General features: G+C 38.0%; 1 protein-coding gene across 4 annotated transcripts in view; it reads right to left on the reverse strand.

The window, feature by feature from the left end:
- The window catches only part of CNKSR2 (connector enhancer of kinase suppressor of Ras 2), a gene marked incomplete at both ends in the record, with an annotated part of 218,763 nt that overhangs the window by 149,871 nt on the left and 46,671 nt on the right, over nt 1–22,221 (reverse strand). For all 4 annotated transcript variants that reach the window (XM_080614176.1, XM_080614175.1, XM_080614174.1 and 1 more), the window contains 2 exons: nt 7,288–7,375; nt 17,733–17,935. In XM_080614176.1, coding sequence (XP_080470302.1) covers nt 7,288–7,375; nt 17,733–17,935 — 291 coding nt within the window. The remainder of the gene's footprint in view (nt 1–7,287; nt 7,376–17,732; nt 17,936–22,221) is intronic.

The following is a 22,221-nucleotide window of genomic DNA, read 5'->3' on the forward strand; positions in this document are numbered from 1 at the left end:
TGCTCTATCAAAACAATTACTCTTTTCCCCACATTATTCTGCTTTGTGTTTCAGTTTTCCCCATGTTCAGAGGCTGTCATTTGTTAATCTGGAAGAAAAATAACCAAACAGGAAAAAAAATCCAAACAACCCAAACAAGCCAACACCAACCCACTTTTGCTGTCTGGTCACTAAGCTTCTTATGTACTCAGCAGCCTCCCCTCACGCCCCCATCCTTTTTTTTTCCTTCCATCCACTCCAGAAAAGAAACTACTTTCTCTAAGAATGGAAAAGAAAACAGAGCTAACAAATTCACAGGACTTTACAGGGTGGATTTTTTATTAAAGTATGCAGTGGCTTCATAAGATGCTTCAAAAATGTCGTATCACGGGCTACACAAGTTTAGGAACAACAAACCTCTTTACAGCATACATCTCAATGACAACTAATGAGGCATCAAATGATTTCTGGTAGTGGTTCATATCCCTGTAGACTATTATTGATGTTTCAACCTTTGAGCTGGTCCATGCCTAATCCATTTCAGGAAGGACTTAAAAACTTATATCAAAAGACAACACTATATCTCCAAGTAAGTCATTTCAAGGGGAAAAAAAAAAAAAGTATAATAAACTAGCAGAAATAAACTACCAGAATCAGAAAAAGACATCAGTGTTAAGCACCTTAGGCGCTTTTTTACATTACATGAAATTATATCGAAATCTTCCATAAGTGTGCTATAGAGAAATAAGCTACTCTGCAATGAAAAAGAGAAAACCTTTGCTAAAGAGCATAAATTGAAACTACTTTGATATAGCTTCTTGTAAACAAAAAACAGTTTCATATTTCCAACAATATTTTAAATTATATTTTACCTTATACATTATACATGGACTTTCTAAATGTGAAGAAAACAACTGCACACAACAATATATATCCTGAAACGCTGCTACATTTGAGCACTGCTTTGAACCTTATGGAACAGAAAATTCTGCATAAGAGCAATGCTTGAAGGATACAAGGTAAGTCTAAATTTCTGTCAGTGTTACTTGCAATGAGTTATAACACTCTCATATGAATATCACTTAAACTCCACGTACTATAGGCAGATATTGCCTGGGTATTGTTTTCAAAGGAGGCTTTTTTTTGTGCTGTTTTTAACTTTTCACTGTATCTCTTCAGCTACCCACTTGTACACTCACTGCTCTACTTTTACACCTATCAGAAATGGGGTATTTTGCATAAACAGTGTACTATGCACATATATATTCTAAATTCCAAGAATGTGGCCTCCTCACCGTGAAGTATTTTCATTAAGAAGAAGGAGTAGTCGAAGCAGGGGGAAGGGGAGCAGGGGAATGATGCAAGGGAGAGATTATTACCACCGTAGGTTAACAAAGAATTTCATGTAAGCATTTGATAATAAAGTTGGAGCGGAAGGAATAATGTTAAAAATTTAAATTAAAAAGTTTAGAATTTAATGCATAACTGTTTTCATCAAACACGTGTTGCTTTGAAAAATCACAACAATCTGGAAGTGCAAAGCAGCTCTAATGAGGAACCAATTAAACATTCACACCACTAAACTATTAAAGCCAGTTTATTAGCTAAAGATACCTGAGATAATTAGCTACTTGGTATGACCTAAAATTCAAAATTTTTAAGCTATATTTAGTCAGTCCTTAAACTCCTTAATAACTAGGACTTAAAAACAAAAGTGAGGAATTGTGATAGAAAAGAGTTTATGAGAAATACTTTGTAACAGTAGTACTAAAGATACTCATTATTCTTCTGTATTCACATATTTGATATTGTCCTTACCAAATGAATAGAGCCATTTTATATTGCTGCATTTGGATTCTGAGTCGGAGCAGGGAGCTAAGAAAGTAGATTTCCTTTTCATTGTTATAACTGGAAAACCAGCGTTCACTTAGCTTTTCAGCGAGACTTAATATTTGAAACATCCATTACATTACCGACATTTGACTATAAAAACCACAATGTTATACAAAACAGTGAATTACTGAAGAAATAATTTGTGATCCTTTTCAGTATCTTTTATCTGAAAGACAACAATGGCTAAAAGCCCAACACAGATTACCCTGCTAGAAGCCCAACAAAGACTGGGAAGTAAGTCCATCAGGGCATGGAGTATATAGACAATTTTACAAATCTCAACCATCTTTAAATGGGGAATAAGCTTCAAATCATTCAGCTGAGGCAGTGCACAGGGCACTTCTGTATGTGCTCTATATTACAGCTTTTAGCTCAAAATCGCAGGTGCCTATGCGTCCAGACAGAGTATTTGTGAACAGCTGTCTTGGTCTTTCCTAGCTGTCTTCCATCCAGGCCACCACCTCCCAAACTGCATCACTCAGGTTCTCACCCCATGTTATCCAGAATCTGAGTTTACACCAAAATACTGCTGTGACACAGATGATGTCAGAATTATGTTCTGTAACAACAGTGCAAGCCAGATCCATGTCAGCCAAGTGACTGTTCTCCATCTCCATCCCTGTTACACAGAATTGCTTCCACCATGTAGTCCTTCAAAAAGGTGTTTAGCAAGAGAAGTAATTGCAGTGAAGCTTTTATAAAAGAGTATTTACAAGCCTACAGTTATGCTTCTGCTGGACTATCTTCCTAAGGAAATCCCACAAGACCCTAAAGCTGTGAGATAAACTTCAGTGGTTTTAAAACTAAATAAATACAGCAAATAATTGTGAAACCTAATTAAGGAAAGTAAAAAACATGTGGCCAGTACTACTAATGATCACTACTAAACTGCAATAATGACAGTGCTCAGCAGTAAAGTTTTCTTTACATGTCTGATAACTTACAAAATCGAGATAAAATCAGATTTTTTGAATATTCCCAAGATTTCCAGGGCTTTAATTCTAAAGAAGACAGCTTCTTTAGTGACACCGTAATGGGCTCCTGAGGAATAAGAGCATTGAGAATGATAATAAAAGCTACCTACAAAATGCCTGAGAAAGCAATAAATCTTCTCTTCCTTACAGTTGTCTACTACTACCTTTCTAAAATGAAACAAGCACACTTAAAAGGACAAGTTCCTGTCACCCTTTGAAGCTGAACACCCCAACTAAGTCAACAGCAAGAAACTCATGAACACCATGAAGACATGGAGTCACCCATGTTCTTCCTTACATGCCAGTTATGACTGGAACAATTCTGGAACACAAATCTAAATTCATGAATGAACCAAAAAGGAAAAATGCAGAACCCAAAACACACCTCTTATCCTCTACACCCATATGCCTTTAACAACTATCTTGTACCATGAAGAAGGAACAGGCCATTTTTACTTATTACAGTATAAAAAGAGAAGAAAGATAATGCTTGTCTCTGGTTCCTATGGAGAGATAGACAGGTGTAGGACAGAAAGGCAGAGAGTGCAAGGGAATGGTAGCAAAAATCATGATAGAGTCATAGAATTATTTAAATCTTTTTTCTTCAGTGTTCTGCTGCAAGGGAAGAGTTGATTATAAAAATGAAGCAAGAATGCATGCCCTGAATCAAATAAGCCATCAGCAAGGATGGTATTAAAAGTGAAAACCTGCAGAAAGTGCCTATGAAACAATAACCTAAGGTCCTAAGGGAGAGAAAAAAAATCTCCTGAGCCAAAATGTAACAGCTACATAAAAGCAGACGATTAGTGTGGATGTAAAGAAGGTTACAACAGTAACTCGCAGTGCTCTGAGGGACCTGCTTCCACTGGCAAATATCCACCGCATGCTGGTCTGCCAGTTGGGTCCTGGGCTTTGTGCAACACGCATAAGAAACAAAATGGTTAAAACACAGTATGTGTCATTCTGTACTTTATTCTAAAGTCTGTCTCTAAGTAGATGTCCTGGGTTCAGCAGCAGCAGTCAGTTTTTCTCCTTCTTAGTAGCTGGTGCAGCGCTGTGGTTTTGACTTTCAGCCTGGGAATAATACTGATAAAGCCGATGTTTTCAGTTGCTGGTCAGAATGTTTACCCTGACCAAGGACTTTGTGAGTCTCATGCTCTGCCAGGGAGGAGGAGAAGCCGGGAGGAAGCAGGGACAGGACACCTGACCCAAACTAGCCAAAGAGGTATTCCATACCACAGCACGTCATGCCCAGGATGTAGAACTGAGAGTCACCTGGAAGGGCTGGAACATTGCAGGGAGGGGGCGAGGTACTGGTCGGTGAGCGGTTGTATTCTCTTCCTTGTTATTTCCTTTATCATTATTACTATTAGTGGTAGCAGTAGTGATTTGTGTTATACCTTAGTTATTAAACTGTTCTTATCTCAACCCATGGGAGCTGCATTCTTTTGATTCTCCTCCCTGTCCCTCCAGGAGCGGGGGGAAGAAAGGTGTTGGGGGGAAGTGGACTTCGTGGTTCTGATTTACGGCCTGGGCTTAAACCACGACAATGTTATAACTCCAACTTTTCAAATTATTTAAAGGATAAAGCACAGGCACTCAATAGATTTTCTTAGACTTTTCTTAGATAAGAAAGTACTGTAATTCTGTCATTTTTTCTCTTCATTATCCATTTAGCACTGATGGGGGGGGGGGGGCAGAAGGATGACCCAACAACATTTAATTCTATGAAGAAACACTGATGTTACCATTAGCCTCAAAACATGCATAATTATTCAAGCAACACAGCTAAATTTTAGTGCTTTTTTTCCTCCATCTAAACTAAAGAAACATTTTTGGTTAATAAATCTGAATGTTGGCTGTAACTTAAGCACCACAAAAAAACCCAACAAAAAAAACCAACCACCAAACAAAAAACCCCCTCACTTTTCAATCCTGCTCGTGCTCAGTTACTGAGATGAATACTGTAGTTCTATTTTTAAGTTGTATTAAAAAAAAAAATTGCCTTAAAAAAGTCAAATGTACAAGAAAATGTACAGACAATATAAAAATCATGGGTTTGATGGTTTTAATAAACTATTAAGCTTTATAAAAACCTATTCTTGGCAAGTGTTACAAAAGCAATTGTAACACTGCCTTCTGTAGGTCTTTCATAAACAAAAAAATATTTTAAACTACTCATTTTAAGTTAGGGAAGTAATTTGCATACAAAAGAAAACAGATTCTGAGACAGATCTTGATAAGATGATATTGAAACATTCAGTTGCGTTCAGTGATCACATAAAACAAAAGCTCAGTGAGGACATTTTGAAATGCTATGTTGGAATGCATTTGTTTTACATAGAGATCAAACCACATGTGTTTGGGATAAATAATGGAATTTTTCACTATTGTTCTTCTGACTACAGCCCAATTCAATTTCAAAGCATTCTTAAATTTAGGCACCTAAATGTTCTTTTTGATTTCAAAATATGGATTCATGTACTGAACTGCTGCCTGATTGGGGAATCATGCCAGTTTTGGCAAAGATGAAACTGCTGTTCTCCAAAGGTATTTAATAATAAAATTTGTTCTCATTCATACTAAAACTATACATAGAAAAATACTTACCTATACACAGTGAATTGGCATTATCATAGATAGGGATGATTTTGAAAGAAAATGAACTGATATTGAGCTAATTCCTGGAACATACTGCAGCGGTTGATACTTTACCCACTTTCTCACAAATAGTGGACACATCAAAATGGATCAGGTGGCTTTTCCTCTTAATTGAAAATCTAGATAGTGATTCACAGCTAATTCTGTAGAAAATGAGCCATTTGGCCATGGGGAAGGGATGCCTTCTTCTTCCTGGGGTTATGACCCCATGTCAAGAGGGCAAGCTCAGCAAGGACACAAACCATTAGAGAACAGATAAAAAACACTCATCATGCAATAGACAGCCAAGAAAACAAAGGCTGGCTCTTCTTCCACAGTCACTACCAAAGGCACCTCCTTCCCATTTTGAGGCAAGGTGACAGTGAGAAGTGGGGAGCATAGGGTGGCTGAAGGACAGGACTGGACCTTTGGCCCCCAGATCTAGGAAGCAAACAGGGACCCTCACTGTGTGGCCTGTGGGGAGAGAACAGCCCACGCTCCATTTCCACGCTACCACCACCCCCTCCCCCATAACTAAGGGAAAATAATAACAAATCACTAAAATAAATCAGTAATAACTATAATAACAACAATAATACAGAAAAGTGAGAAACTTTCATTTCCCAAGCTTGAACACGGGGGACTAACAACAATGCTCTTCTCCAGCTCAGGTGGGAAGCAAATCCAACTAGTCATCTAACTGCACACATTTATGAAAGGGTCAGAGAAATATGCATTTCTTTTATAAAAGGGAGAGTATCATCACAGAAAGTCATGCCAAGAGGCCACAGGAGAAGTGTAGCTTTGCTCAGTTTGGAGTGGTGCTTCTGAAAACCTGAAAAAATCTCCTCAGTGCTCCTACCTAGCCCACTCTCTCCCTTCTTCTCCACTCCAACTTCTCATGTGCAAACTTCTGCTTGGCAGCAGTGGTCCCTTCCCTCTGTGGTTGTTGAACCACCAGCAGAGGCAATCCTTCCTGGACTCTTTTCTCTTTGTATGATGGGCACTGCTGCACCACAAGGTCAACTGATGGTATAATTTGGTAACAAGGCCCTTCACAATCATTAGCAGCAGACTGGTCTCAGAAATGCATGAATAAGGGTAAATGATGATGCTCAACTGAACTATTTTATAGGTTATTTATACAGAATTTCATATCTACATTAGTTTCAACTTGTGGCTAAAGAGACTTTTCAGTTTCAGCAGAACAACAGACAAAGATAGGTACAGACCTAAACTACAGAGGGACAACAGAAGGGTAGGGAAAGTTCTCTAAATTGCATTTCCAAATGCAGCCCATTAAGAAAGTGCTTCTCAGAACCTACTTATGGATTTCTTGAAGGTAGGATGCACGAAAATGTATTCAAAATATTCTAGCGTCATGGGGACGTGTCATCTGTCCAAGTGTAGAGATGATATGAATTGTACTAAAGAGCAGGTGGCTAAAGGCCAAAAAATACAGACCTGTTAAACCAGAGAGTTAATTAAAAATAAATGGAAAAACACAACAAAGTAAATATGCAAATTATCAATTAGATTTCACCAATTTATAGTGATGATAGTAGACTAAAGAACCCAAGATGAATCTTACTACTGAGATACGCAGAAGCCTATACACAGCACAAACTAAACTAGTACTATAAAACCAGGAAGCAGAATTTTTATAAAGCACTTACTAAGTACTGATAGTCCCTTACTTGTGTTAGAAAATTGTACTGACAGAGTAACAAAATTGTGTGAAGAAGGTAACAGCCATTTACAATTTAGGAAAAAATAAATTGCTAAGCAGATGGTCTCATACCTGTTGTACTATTGTTGTTAGTTCCAGACACAGCTGTATGACATTATTTCTTGTTACTGAGTAATCTGTGACAGCAGCAAAAGGTGATCTAAAACAAAAAAAAAGAAAAATAATGTTGAATGGCACTAGCATATATCTGTTTGCTTCACTGATGCACAATGCGCTTAAAACACATTAGAGAGATTAAAATCACACAGAATACCCAAAATGTACTACTAAAATTGTTAAACTCAGGATACATATCCGTGGAAAATATTAATCTCTCCTTAGTTTTGCAGTTTTTAAGTTTTTTAAGTTCCTCTTTAAGAAATTCTCCCAAGTAACAAGTAATAGGATGAGATGAGATGGCCTCAAGTTCTTCCAGGGTAGGATAAATTGGACATTAGGAAAAATTTCTTCACTGAAAGGTTTGTCAAGCATTGGAACAAGCTGCTCAGGGAAGTGGTTGAGTCACCATCCCTGGAGGGACTTTACAGATGTTTAGACGTGGCACATAGGGACATGGTTTAGTGGTGGACTTGGCAGTGCTGGGTTAATGGTTGAATTTGATGATCTTAAAGGTCTTCTTCAACCTAAACAATTCTATGATTATTTCTCACAGTTTTCCAGTTCACTTTTAGACTGCCTTTACTCCCACAGAAAAAGCCCACCTTGCCTTCTGCATTCGTTTGTGAATACCCTCATAAAGGCAACCAGAGGCACCACTTCCACCTGTGAAACAAACGGTGTCCAGATGCGAATCAGATGAGAAAAGCGTTTGGCTGATTCACTGGGATTCTTGGGACCTGATCTAACATCTAGTAAAAGTACTGGAGGGACCTAGAATAAGTAAAATTTTTATCCAAAGAGAGGAATAACATTCAGAGCCAGAGATCCATCAATACTGAGTAGCAGCTGCAAAAGCTAAACTGGAGGCACAGCCCAACATCCCCCACACTGCACTACAATCAGACATGCTTAGTGAAAAGTTGGTCCAGCATTTGCAGATGTCACCTACGTGTATCCTAAACCATAAACCTTCACATTAGAATGTTTAAAATGCTTGCCTACCTAGAAGCATGCTTGCTTTCTAGAGATACTGCTAAAATGTGTTTGGTTAATGAGGCTGTCAGTCATCTGATTCCTGTACTTAAGAGTCCATGTTAAACTATAAAGTCAAGTTGGCCTATTTTCTATATTTTAGAAGGAGCCAAGCACTAGGCAGGATGGGTATTTTCTTCAGGAGGAGTCAAGATTTTGACTCAGTGTTGCAAATGAGGTTTTTATGGGCATTATTAGCATTGCAAAGATGGCATTTCTCCGTAATATACATACCTGCTTCAAACATATAAAACATGTAAACATATAAAATGGTGGCACAGAACCACAAGGATTATAATGTCTGAATAAACTAATGATAAATCATGCAGTGTGCCAAGATCTCTAAACAATACTTTAAGTGTCACTGCCTTTAAATTAAGCTGGGTGATTAGTTCCTTCCTCAACTGCCTTCTTTTATCACTTATTAGAGCATGCATATTTGTACACACCTGGTTTACAGCACTGGTTGGTTTTATGCATTCCTCATTTAAGCTGAGAGAAAAGTTTCCAGTACAAAGAACTCTGTTATACGCAGGTCCAAGTGATGACTACAGATATAGTTCTTACGGTTCTGAACGGGTTTCTAAGTTTCTTTTCCATATGCAGAATTACTGAAATTTTAGTGCAGGCTAAAATTTAGTTCTGCACTAAATTTGGAACTGTCCATTAATAAACCCATGTGAACTCCTCTCTCTGCCTGCTTGTTCCAGCACTTTCTTTTTTCTCCAGAGCTCCTAATCCAGCCCTGATGGTTCGTAAAATAGAATGAACTTTAAGATGCATACTCAAGTCTAGCTGCCTTAATTTGATGTAATACATCGTACAACAATATATACTTTCTGCCCATATTTTCTAGGGAGAAAAGCAGTACATTCTTTTTAAAATAAAAGTACAGAAATTGGAAGCTAGGCAGAGTTCAAGAAACATAAAACCAACAACAGTGTTAAGCATCTGGTTAAGTTTCAAAAGGTGCCTTGCAAAAGCTATTTGACACATCACAATTCAAAGTCCAAGTTTTATGCAGTATTTGGCAACTGCACGCTAAGTACACACTACAGCAGGCATACCCACAGACACACACACAGATTATTACTGAAGTTCAGGAGACATGTGAGCATATTAAAGGATAAAAGGTATCTGAACAGCTTGGTTATGAAACATAATTGTGTTTAAAAAATCATATTAGCCAAGATGTACAAAAAACAGTGATATTTTTCCTTTCAAAATTGTAACTGCTGAGGTTCTGAAGTCTACCTGAAACTTTGATTTAAAAAGGTCATGTTCATTTATGAACTCACTTTTATTGAAGATGAATGGAATCAAGGCAGCAAATGGTATTATTTTACATTAAGTATGGGTGTTAATGTGATTTGATCCTCAAATTACACAACTGGAATCTAATTGACATTTCAAAGCCTCCAGCATTTCTCTAAAGAAAATCACTTGGTAGGCTTTGACTTCTAATACTGCATCATCTTCCTTCATACTTTTCCAATTTAGTTTGGTTTCACAATTCATGAGGAAAACAATGACATTTTTACCATCATTTCTCTTAGTGAAGATTGTTAGAAATGCACCCCAAATAAACTTTGTTGACATTAAAGAATAGGCCAAGAGACTGAGACATTACTCATTTTGTGACATTGAAGTTTACATAGCGAAGATTTACTGAAAACAGCATATGAAGCAGGCAGCAAGGGTGTCAAGAGGAGGGAGAAGACTATTAAAAATCAGTAACTAATATGTAATATTTTGAAAAGTGCTTCACAACTTGGAAAGATAAGGAGACAGGTCCATGTTATATGGACTTTGCTACTGCAGAAAACATAAGGGGTCCTTGCGCTGCCTCCTCTGGAGGTCTCTGTAGGTCTGGAGACCTCTGGAGGTCTCTGGTCTTATAAACCACCTCTCGCATCAGTTTCTGCTGATGCCTCTCTGGGGTATTGCTGCAAATTGGACCAGTAAAATTGCAATTCCTTTTCCTTCCCAGTTCACACCACTACCCTGGAGGCAATCTGCACACACAATTATACAGCACTACTGCATAAGCAGCAGGGGAAATAGTAAGGGCCTCTAAATATTTACTACCAAAGGGAATGCATTGTGGTATAACATCCTAAGACTCAATTTCAACAGTGAAAGTCCAGCAAGACTTTGTATAGCAACATGCCAGCAGTTTCAACCAAAATATTAACAGAAACTTCACTGTGGGATCACTGATCGGATTTCATGAAAGAAACAGTGTGAAACTCCAGTCTGACAAAAAAACCCTCTTTACTAATAATATCCACTAAATGCAATTTTAATACAGCACAATATTGTTGACTGAACAGATGAAACAGTATGTACAAATGCAAATAACGCTCCCATACACTGAAACTTTTCAATTGGCTGTTAAAACACTTTCTTCTTCAAGGCATCAGATACACACCATGTAGAAGGAATTCCTTGTTTAACTAGGCCACTTCTCTCTACTTTTAAAAAATCATTTCCTTGGCTGAGCTAGTTCTATCAGCATCCAAGTTCCACTCTTTTCTGTCAAAGCTGTATCTTTCACAGTCCCTTGGACCTTCAAGTCTCCCTTAACTCCTAAAGCTTCAGTAAAGAAAAATCCTTGAGACAACTGCAATTTTTAACACATTTGCTGTCCAACTCAGTGCTCTTTAAGTTAAACAAGAACTCAAAAACTACCTTGGACTGGGGCCATATGTTGCCCCACTTCCTGCTGTGACATTGACCTCACTGTCCCATTGTCCTGCCTCTCTCAGTAACTTCCAAGACCTTTTACAATATACATTTCCTCATTCATGGAACCTGCTTTACAAAATTTCTCTTGTAATTTATTTTTTTCTTCTTTCAAAACCTCCTTGTAATTCTCCTCCTTTGCAACACCCATGTGAAAACACCTCTGTAGCTCCATAGCACACATAACCTGACCACATGCCCTTTCCACTCATTTCCTCTTCCAGATCTCTGCTGGTTTCCCCTTTCCATTCTTTGTCTACCCCTTTTACACCCTGACATTATGAGAAAATGAGATTAATCCACATCAGCGCTTCTGCACACATGCACATGTGCACGGACATGCACATGCAAGTTGGTTTTGCCCTTTTTCTCACCTTTTCTCCTGCTTTCTCCAACATTTGAAGCCGTTAGCCATTTTCAAACCACTTTCACAAATGGCTGACAGGCTTCAAGGATAATTAAGTTCAGACATGTTTTGTGATGATGCATGCAGCTGGAAAAGTGGGAGCCTCTTAATTTTTCCACTTTGCAAACCTACGTTATGAGCCTGCACCTCATTAGACAAGACAGATTCCAGTGAGATAAAGAGCTTCTAAATACCTCATTCACAGAGGAAAAAAAAAACCCAACTTACAATTGGTGCTTTATCTTTTTTTGTTGTTGTTTCAATTGACATTAAATTCAATCAACTTCAAGTCCCTGATCTATAGGAAATAAAGTTTCCCTAACACCAGGCATGACAGAGCTACTGTTTCTTTTCATATTTTTTTAAACCAGTGCTTGAGATAAATAATAAAACACCTCTGAAACACGATTATGTTTATACGTGTATAATGCAAGCTGTAACATCCACGCATGTATGTATATACTTTTATGAAATGAGACCTAACTAAAATCTATAGCAGTATCAACATCTTTCAGAATGAAAAAAAAAAAAAAAAGTGTATTATCTAATGTTAATTAATTAAGCCACCCTAAAGGACTGATAGAAAAACAGCTACATCACCATAGCCCAGCTAATTCCCTCACAGAATTAAGAAATAATATGATTCAATAGCTATTAATACTCACAAGTACCAATTGCACATGAAGGAAAATCCTTCCTAAACAATTACATAAAGATGTGCATTGTGAAGGAGATGCATACACTTGGTATTTCTACATTATCATTATCAACATTTTTCAGCCTCGGATGCTTTACCTCATCTGTCTTTTTCACATAACATTCAGTTAGGGGAAAATGATACACAGAAATAACTATTTCACTTTAAAAGTTGCACTTTGGACAAACACAGACTGCTGTTTGTAAAAGCATTGCCCCAGAATAAATGTTAATCACATTTCACTACTAGTTTTAGTACACAGCTATTTTATAACAATAGACATTTTGAGGGCTTTAAGACCAATATCATACTTATTTTAGCACCCCAACATGGGAAAATATCCTCAGAGCAGCTTGATTAAACATAATAGTCAAAAATATTTTAAAGAGAGAGGGAACCAAATCAGAGACATAACTGAGTCTTTAAAGGTAACACATTAAGCTCAAATGGAAATCTGAATTCAAATAGATATCTGAATGTAGAATATTGCTGCATATATATTTGTGCCAAATCCATCTAAAATTCATAGTTTTAGGCTTTCATTAAACAAATATTTTATTTGATTTCTAATGGAACTGCTTTATGTAGAATCAGGGAGGAATGCAGTAGAATTCACACTGGATAAAAGAATTCTTTGAATGAGTGCTCTGTTAAACATTTACAGCTCTTCCATAGTTAAGTACCATAGCACTCTTAGGCAGCACTTACAGGTTTGGCATACCATTCAAGCAAACATAAAGGGAAATGCATAAAGGAAACATAAGATTCACAGGTTTAAGATTGAAAACCAATTGACAGAAAGTACATAATTTGTGTGATGAATAAAGAATCACTAAACATTTTGGTTTCTTTTTGTTTGGGTTTTCATTTTTTTCCCCCTGCCATATTGTGTGCAAAACAGGTTTGCCCTATTAAGATAGGCAATAACCAAGCACAGCTAACAGGATGGTATAAAGTCTCTTAGAAAGGAGACTCTAAATCAGAAACACCTTCTTTGTAAGGAGTTATGGGCTTGCAAACAATGTTCCTCTTTACTTAAAACTACAAAATAGTCACACCATAAACACCACCATGGCTCATTCACTGAAAACAATGAGACAAAGAAATCCAACTGAACCCATTTTACCTACAGTGCAAGACAATGTACGTATTGTGTATGTCACCATGGTGAAAAGAGGGAGATCCATTTTTTAGTGGGGAATGCAGTCTGCTACCACAATGCTTTCACACCAAGTAGGCTTAAGGGGTTGCACTGAAGCTGAACACCTAGAATTGTTCACACATGAACAAAGAGTATTTACATCACTGCAGGCTGCACTTCTCTGCAGACAACAGATCACCATCAAAAAGGTATATGCAGCCCACAGTGGGGCTTGGAGGTCCTGTTCTCTGTCCAGACTTAACTACTGAAGCATTCTAACATCCTTAACTTAACACACAGATTTTAGTCTTACTTAATAGGATTTATGTATACATAGAAGTGTTTTGCAGAATATTAGCACATTTAAGCCCAGGCCAAAATGACTTGCCCACCTGGGGTCAGAAGCCAAAGGATTGTATCCAACCACTCTGTATGGCCCTAAAAGAAGACCTAGACTTGCCAAAAAATTTCACATTTTGTTATTACTGTCAGCAAGTTGACCTGTATCTTTCAGATGACCAAAAATTTCTATTTACAGTTGGGTTTTTTGTTCATCTCCTTGTTTCATTTTGTTCATGTATTATGTATCCAGACAGCAGTGGTAAATTAATTAGACTGGCGCACATTTGTCAGCCTGCTAGCTTTTCTGTGGCCACAGTACTGAAAGCTTTGAATACAAAATCTGTCTCCACAAGGTCTTATTGTTCCTACTACTTAGACTTCAGTGTAATCTGCAGTAGCAGTTTAAGTTTTTTATTTCCAAAATGGGGATAGTGCTAGGGTGAAAAACAAGGGATACAGGAGAGTTGCTGTGAAAGACATATTGAATCACTGCCCACACAGATGGCTGAGTCAAACAGTACACTAAAATCCAGTGTTCCTTGACAAATACTAATTCACAACCATTAAAATCTGTGACACAACAAGACGCAAAATGCTGTAGTAGTTATCTCATGGGGAGTTTATTCTATTTTCTTAAATTCTTAATTGAAAAATAAACTACCACATTTTCTTAGTTGTGTCTTTAATGGAGACTTGATTAAAGCCCTAAGAACAACAATCCCTTCCTCACTCCTAGACTCTAAGTCTGCATTTATTGCTACTATTTGCTAAGATCCAAACCATTCTTCCTGGTGCTGCACAAGACACATGGTATGAGGAGCCCTTGCTTCAGGTAACACAGCCCAAGCAGGAAGGGCAAAAGCATAACTAAGAAATTTTTTTTGCTTAGTGCAGTCAATAGCAAATACAGATTTCCAGGGTGTTTGGCTGGCAAAACTACAGGAGTGTGTTGGAGGTGAATGAAGACAACATATCAAACCAAGAGCAACAGGGAAGATGGAACCAGCAGAAGCAAGGGATGCAAACAAGCTGTGGGCTGGCAGAGCAAGGAGACAAGATGCTCATGCAAGGAGACAAAGCTCATGCCCCTGCCACCAAATGTCACCCCATGTCAGATTCTTTCAGGATCCCTCCTCTTCCACAAAGCGCATTACAGTTGTTCCCTGTTAAGACTGTAGTAAGAAGCTCTACCTTAAATCTAGCTGTCCCATGAAAGAAAACCACAATGTACAGTGGGATTTGAAGGGGGAAAATGGAGTACTTAAAGGATTTAAGTCTTCTGGAAGAGAGTACAAATTTTATGGGCTGAGAAAGTAACAGGAAGTTAAAATTAGTTTAAAAAATTTAAGGACATAATCATCTAGTGTGATGACAGTTTCTTTACAGAATGTTATTGGAGAGCTATTTCATGTTCCTCAAAATCATCAGCCAACCTGTTTTAAAAATAGCTAGAATTCTCCACAAAGTTTTCCAGTTTCTAAATGAAACTAAATCAGAAGACTTTTAAAGCCTGGTGACAAAAGCTACCCTAATTTTCAGTTAAACTCAATCTCTGACATACATCTGGAAGTAGGACTGCTCCAGGCATAGACCTGGAACAAACAGCGTCCTTGGATTGGCCCTGCACAGTAGGACTGCAAGAGCCATGGTGAAAGTAACTCAGCAAATCATGACTCTTGCACTCCTTTTGACAATTGTGCCTGGCTTAACAAGGTTCTTACAAATTTTAAGCACTCTATAAAAACATTGCAAAAAAGAATTCACTAGAGCAGCAAGAGAAGCACAAGTCATATGGAGTCACCACCATTCCCTACACATAAAAGCCACATTATTGTATTTCTATGCAAGCTGGAACTGCCGCTAGCTGCTTTTTCCTGACATGACCTGAAAAACACTGCATAAGGGCAGCTTAGTATGACTAGCACAATGGGGTGAATAACCCTAATAGCCACTTTATTCCTCCTAATGGCATGCTTTCCCCTCTCTTGCACCTTAGAGATAGGACTGGTGGTAAAACCAATCAAAATACTAAGATTTGGGACCCAGATTTAATAATAATGGTTGTGAAGAATAAAATTAAATCCAAGTTCCTGACTTTAAATATTTTATTTTTACAATCTTTCTATCTCCCTCTAGTGGCCCCAATAGCTTCTTAGAAGGAATACAACAGGCAAAATCCTGTTGATCTCCAGATGCTCCGCTTCCTGAGGAAAATGAAGTCATTGGCCAGCCTTCATCCTAACCTGGGGCTTCACAAACAAGGAATAGAAAACCTAACCAAAATGCTCACATGTTCATAAATAAGAAAAGTCTGGTTTATGAGGGGGGGTGGGACGGGAGGGAGGGATTTGCCAGAACGAGGTGTTTAAGCTACACAGATCTTCAACGGACTTTCCTAGAAATCTGAGAGAATTTAAAATATCACTTTTACGAAGCCTTATCTGGACACTCCTGAGCTACAAACTAATTTTACAGTCTGGATTTGTCTTTTAATACTAAGAAGTCCTGAAGTTCAGCTACTAAATTCATACTGATGCCAAAACCACATTGTTTTTCAATGTGTTAGAAGTATACATATATGTGTGTGTGTGTGTATGTGCTCACATGTGTGAAAGTTTACTTCTTAATACCAGAAGAATAGAAAGAAGTGGCAAACGCTCATCTGCCTATGCAAAAATCCCCATGGTTTTCTACCATTCCTTCTGTTTTAAAGCCCAGAATGATATGCTGTTCTCTGCCAAAAAATATTTGCAGGGATAAAATGTGAAGCCTACAGGTCTTCCCAGTAACAAAATTAGGCTAGAGGCAGAACTAAAAATATATTCAGAATTTTTCAAGTCTCAATACTAAACTCCTTCCGTGAGATTGTATTGCTTCTCCGCACATCTAATGCTAAACATATAAATAGCAATTTAGGAACCCAACTTAGGTGCTCTGGTTTCGAAACTTGGGGAAGGCTTGAAAGGAAGGAGAAGTAGCAGTGGTACCTGCAGTCTAATAAAGAAAACAAAGATTTTGCAGTTCAGCTTAAGAAATGGAAAAGATTCATGCCTCACTTAAACCTTTCAAATGGAAATCACTTATGGGACAGAATACAGTTTGCCTCAGGAAAATGAAACACAACAAAACCCACAGCAATAAATCCAAGTAATTCTGTCGAATTTTGCAAATTTCACGAAGAGCATACTCGAACAAAACTTCAGTTGCTGGATACAAAAAAAAAAGATACAGCTTTAAATCAAGATAAGCATTTTATTTTAATGATAAAAATCATGGTGATGCATTTTGCAAGACATAGAGATAGGCTAATTTTAACCACTTCAGGGGTTTCAATGATCATCTTAAAAACTTGCATTATTACTCTTGTTATCATTAGAAAAATGTCACTATAGATACAGAAAAGGAGAGCACTTAAGTTGTGGTCCCACAGACTTCCTAGGTAATAGAGGCAAAAGTATAAGTTCCATTTGCATTTACAGTTTCAGAGGTATCTCACTGCCACTTAAAAAGCCTAAAATGCAACATGCATGATACACACACACACATTTTAAGTATATATTGACACCTATATAATGGAAATTACTATCATATTTTTGTGAATTTGATACTCTCAGAGCAATGAATCTGAGTGCCCCTGGAAGTGTTCAAAACCTTTGCAGGTGAAGCTTTTTCTTAGTGACATGGTTTAGTGGTGGTCTTGGCAGTCCTGGGTAACGGCTGTACTTGATGATCTTAAAGGTCTTTTCTAACCTAGTTGATGCTATGATTCTGTGATGTATAACCTAATGATGTCATTCTGTTTCTCTACTGTATTTCCAGATATGTGTAGTGTTGCAGTGTATTTAGAAGTACTGTAGTGAAATGCTATCTGAATGGCATGGTGACTTAACAAGAAAAAATTGCTACAAACGTCCTCTCAGAATTTATAAATGAATTCTGCTTCCATTTCAGTGTCTACATTATATTTTGTAAAGAAGTTGGGGTTTGTGAGTGTGCATGATCTGGTCACTTGTAACACATTTGGGACATTTTACCTGTCCAACCAAGCCAGCAGACTTTTAGCTGCTCCAATCAGATCCACTACCGATGTCAGAAAATCATTTGGTAATTTGCGGCTGGTCCTTCCATCGTAGTGACCACTCCTCCTCCTCCCAGTGATGAAGTTCTGCAGATTTTTGGCAGATGCATTCAGTTTGTGAGAAAGGGTTTTTAGATTTTCTGTTTCCAAACCATAGTTCTGCATTGAGGGAAAAAAAAAAAAAAAAAGACGAGAAAGTTAGCTTTGCATCTGAACATGAAGTACCGAGAACAGCAAGACTGCTCTTCTGCTTCAAAACTTAACCATTCCTAATAATTAAGGTAGAAATACACCCACTCATTAATTTTTAAATGTATGGCGTGTTCTGTTTCTAAAGTGCATAAAAATGGAACAAAAGAAGAGCAAAATTATGACTGATCTTTTAGCTGAAAAACATCTCAAAATGAAGAAAAAAACCTAGTCTGGAAGACTGACTCTCAAAGCAGTCCATCACTTTCAGTAGATCAGATGGTTCTCTTAGTAGATCTGATGGTCAGGGATCTGTCCCCTTATGACTGTACTCACACCAAGTCCTAAGATCACGTTAGACAAGAGGGCTTGCAACTAGGATTAGTACATAGTATGGACACAGTATGACACCAAAATGCTTTTGTTGGTTTCTGTGAAGGAAACATGTTCATTGCTTTATTTTTATTCTTGTTAGCAGAAAATAACCACTAGAATCACAGACTAGAGAATATAATGCTACTCTGCCCAGTGCCTGTTGCCCTTTTAAAGTCAAGATGTAAACTTCCATTTAAGAGTCAATCCTTTAAACTTAAATTACGTTCCTCAGCTGTGCAGCAGAGACAGAAATAATTATGCAGAAATATTAAAAAACAGTACTAGAAAATCCTTCAAATATACTAATGTTACTGAAACAGCACTAGAGAATATCCTAATTTAATGTTCAATTGCAATATAATATAGTACCATCAATGATTTGCCATTTCTATGATACATTTGCTTTCCTCACGTATGCAAAGAATAATAGTTTTTTGAAAGATATTTTCTTTTGCTTTTATAAAGGAATAAGCAAGCAATTGCACTGAATTGAGCTTAGTATTCCTGCAAAGGAAAGACGGGACTTCTGAAGGTACTCCTCACCCTAACCACATCACAGAGTTATAACACAGGGTGCTCCCACATTGTTCAATTGATGACGGGAAGGGCTAATTTCTGTCAAAGGGTGGACCATTTTCTACCACAAATGATGATGGAGTAGGATGCGGAAAACCCCTCAGCTGCACACATAAAAATCTTTCTAACACACCCTCTCCTCACCAACTCTCCTCCCAGACCCCCAGTTTGGCTCCCATGCTGATCTGTCCACAAGGAGAAGAGATGGGAGAAGGGATATATTTGCCAATGCTAATTTGAGACCACTGAAGTTTATTTACCTTAGTCTTTTCTCTGTAAGAAATGGGTTTGGGGTGTGTAATTATTTACAGCAGTTGTCATGCTCCTAGTCCAAACCATCTACTAAATGAACTTAATCCCCTCTTTAATTACACAGGACTACAGGATCATTATACTGAAACTAGTGGCAGAGAGCCACCAGCCCTCCCACAACATCCACTCCCAAGAAAATGGGAGATCATCACAGAAAAGAGAAACTTCAGAACACAGTTCGCCATCTCCCAACAAGCCCTTCTTTGTGCTTGTAAATCAAACACTCTTCATGAGGGAGACACTAAAACCATATCTATCTTACCACAGCAGAGGATGCACTTTGGGACTCAGCTTAAGGCAGAAGTGACCATGCGCTAAGGTTGTGCTTTAAAAGCTGGCACTGTAACTTCTGTGAACATTTGTACTTTGGGCAAAGAAGGCTTTGCAGGCATGTTTCTCAACCGCATGGTTTCTGCACAGGAGCTGTCCTCTGCCATCAGGTTCAGTTCTCAATTAGACAAATTGTATGTTTGGGCAGTGACTTTCCCACCATGTAAATATTCAATAGTAATTACACAAGAGATGGAGTTAGACTATAAATAAAAAATTAAGAAACGAAAGCAATAAATAGAGAGGAAAAAGTAAATTGTGCTTTGTTATGCAGCCAAACTATTAACTTACCAAATCAGTCCAAAGTAAAGAGATAGGCATCTGAAAAAAATAAATTTGATTTTGCTGTGGTTTTCTGTGGCTGAGAGAGCACGATGGAGATTGAGGACTGGGCCAGAGTAAAAGTTCAAAAAATATCATAAAATCATAGAAACAGAATGGTTTGGTTGAAAAGGACCTTAAAGATCACCCAGTTCCAACCCCCCTGCCATGGGCAGGGACACCTTCCACTAGACCAGGTTGGTCAAAACTCATCCACCCTGGCCTTGAAGACTGCCAAGGATGGAGCATCCACAGCTTCTCTGGGCAACCTGTTCCAGTGTTTCATCACCAAAAATACCGGTTTTGTTCTTATTTCACCCTGCTTCTTAAGCACCTAGCTTATTTTGACAAAATTAACAGGGGAAGAAACAAATTAAAGACAGTTTAGGTGAAAGATGTGTCCCACAAAATGCCTTATAAAACAGCCAGATCAATACCCCACTGTAAGCGAGCCCCATGACACCTGCATGACATGGTGCTCACCTCCCCAAAACACAGGGTGAATCAAAAGTTATTCTACAACAGGAAAATAGGCTGCATTTCTGTATGCACTTCTTTAGAAAATCAGCTCCTATAAAAGCTTAGTGGCCTCTTGTTAACATTTCAAGTGACAGACACCTGCAGACTCACTCTTTTTCAATGTCTTTTTTCACTATTGTATATGTGGAAAGGAAGAGACAATGTTAACAGATACAAAGTCTATTTTCACACATATTCATCAAGTGTGTGCTCTTTAACATAAAAAAAAAAGAAAACAAAGGACAAATGTAAAGCTTAAGCTACATACAAAATTCAGTCTTACATGGGGAATGGCTCCAGTAAAGCCTCCACCTGTAATATGAGGCAGATAAAGCTTGGGATGGAATATATTTTGGGGCACACTTTGTTTATCACTAATATTTCTGGCCCACATTAAAAATTAACAAAGAGTTGCATGTTCTAATATTGGAAAAAAAGCCTGCTCACATAATAACCACCAACTTTAATCATACTTTCTATATAATAAGATACTATTAATAATATGGTTTTCTTAGAAATGCAGTTTATTTTCAAGCACCATAAGAAGATAATTGAAGGCAAAAAGAGACAATTCTTTGTTTTCCCCTAGTCTACATTTAGCCAGCACTAACACAAGTTATGCTTTCATTAGCCAAAATAAATTTACAGTCACTGAAGGAACCACAAAGAAATCTCTGCATGCTTGTAGAGATTACAAGAAGCGAAGCAAGTCTCTGCATCCACTTTCTCAATGAGAGGCCATGGAGCAAGAATCTCTTCAGAGACACCCTGCCTCAACAGAAACGGCTCTAATGGAGTCTTTTCTGGCAATCACAAAACAAGAACTTGATGCAACTAAGCTACACAGAGTAATAGCTTGTCAGCAGGTGTTTGAACTAAAGGTGGTGGGAGCTATTAATAGGCATTTTACCTGCTAATTACTTTTCTGTGGCTTCACATGACAGTGTGAGTGATGAACTGTAGCTCTCTTCTTCACATGCTGACAAGCAGCAGCTCTAATCACCACTGATCCACTGATGAATTTTGCTTTTTTTCTGGTAATGACAGCAAGCCTAGTCCCTTTGCCAGGACATCCTTGCACCAGTCCCACAGGATAGGAACAGAGTTCAGTAACCAGACTTTGGAAGTAAAGTGAAAATTCGGCTTGATCAATGTTCAATAGGTGTCCCTTCTCTTCCTCCAGCTAAAACATATGTGTGTGTGTATATATATATATATTAAAAAATATAAAACAAAATCAGACAAAAAAATTTTCTGTCTTGTGCTAAATTCACTTGACCCTTTCTGGCAGGGAAGTGCATCTCACACTGCTAGTACAGCTTAAAAGCAAAGTGCTTCTAACTCATAGTGCTATCTCTGCTGGACCAGACAGGTTGTCTAGAAGCTGCTGAGACCTTTAGTTTAGGGTACTTTTATGTTGCCTATTGCAAATGCAAAGACAGATCAACTAACTAAAAAAGCCAAGCTCAGATACCAGAAGAAGTCCACATCTAAACACATTGCAATATGCAATAGAGACATAGCCACAGGCCCATTAAGAAATAAAAAAATCCCTTAGAACAGATGTCTTGATCACAACTTTTATGTAACCACAAATGCCTCTACATCTCCAAGCACAAAGGACACAGCAAGTTCAATGACATTATTCGGCTTCAGCAAACAATTCGAAATTGAGAAATTAGCGTAAGGCCCCTCCGCCTACCTCCCTAAATAACTGCTTCTTCTCTTCAGCCCAGAAAGCAGCTGGAAACCATGTGGAGAAAAAGGCATGAAGTGACCATCGCTAGACACAAGTTGACAACGAAGAGACACAAGCTGGGAAC

This window comes from Psittacula echo, assembly GCF_963264785.1.
Source record: "Psittacula echo genome assembly, chromosome: 3".
Lineage (NCBI taxonomy): Eukaryota > Metazoa > Chordata > Aves > Psittaciformes > Psittacidae > Psittacula > Psittacula echo.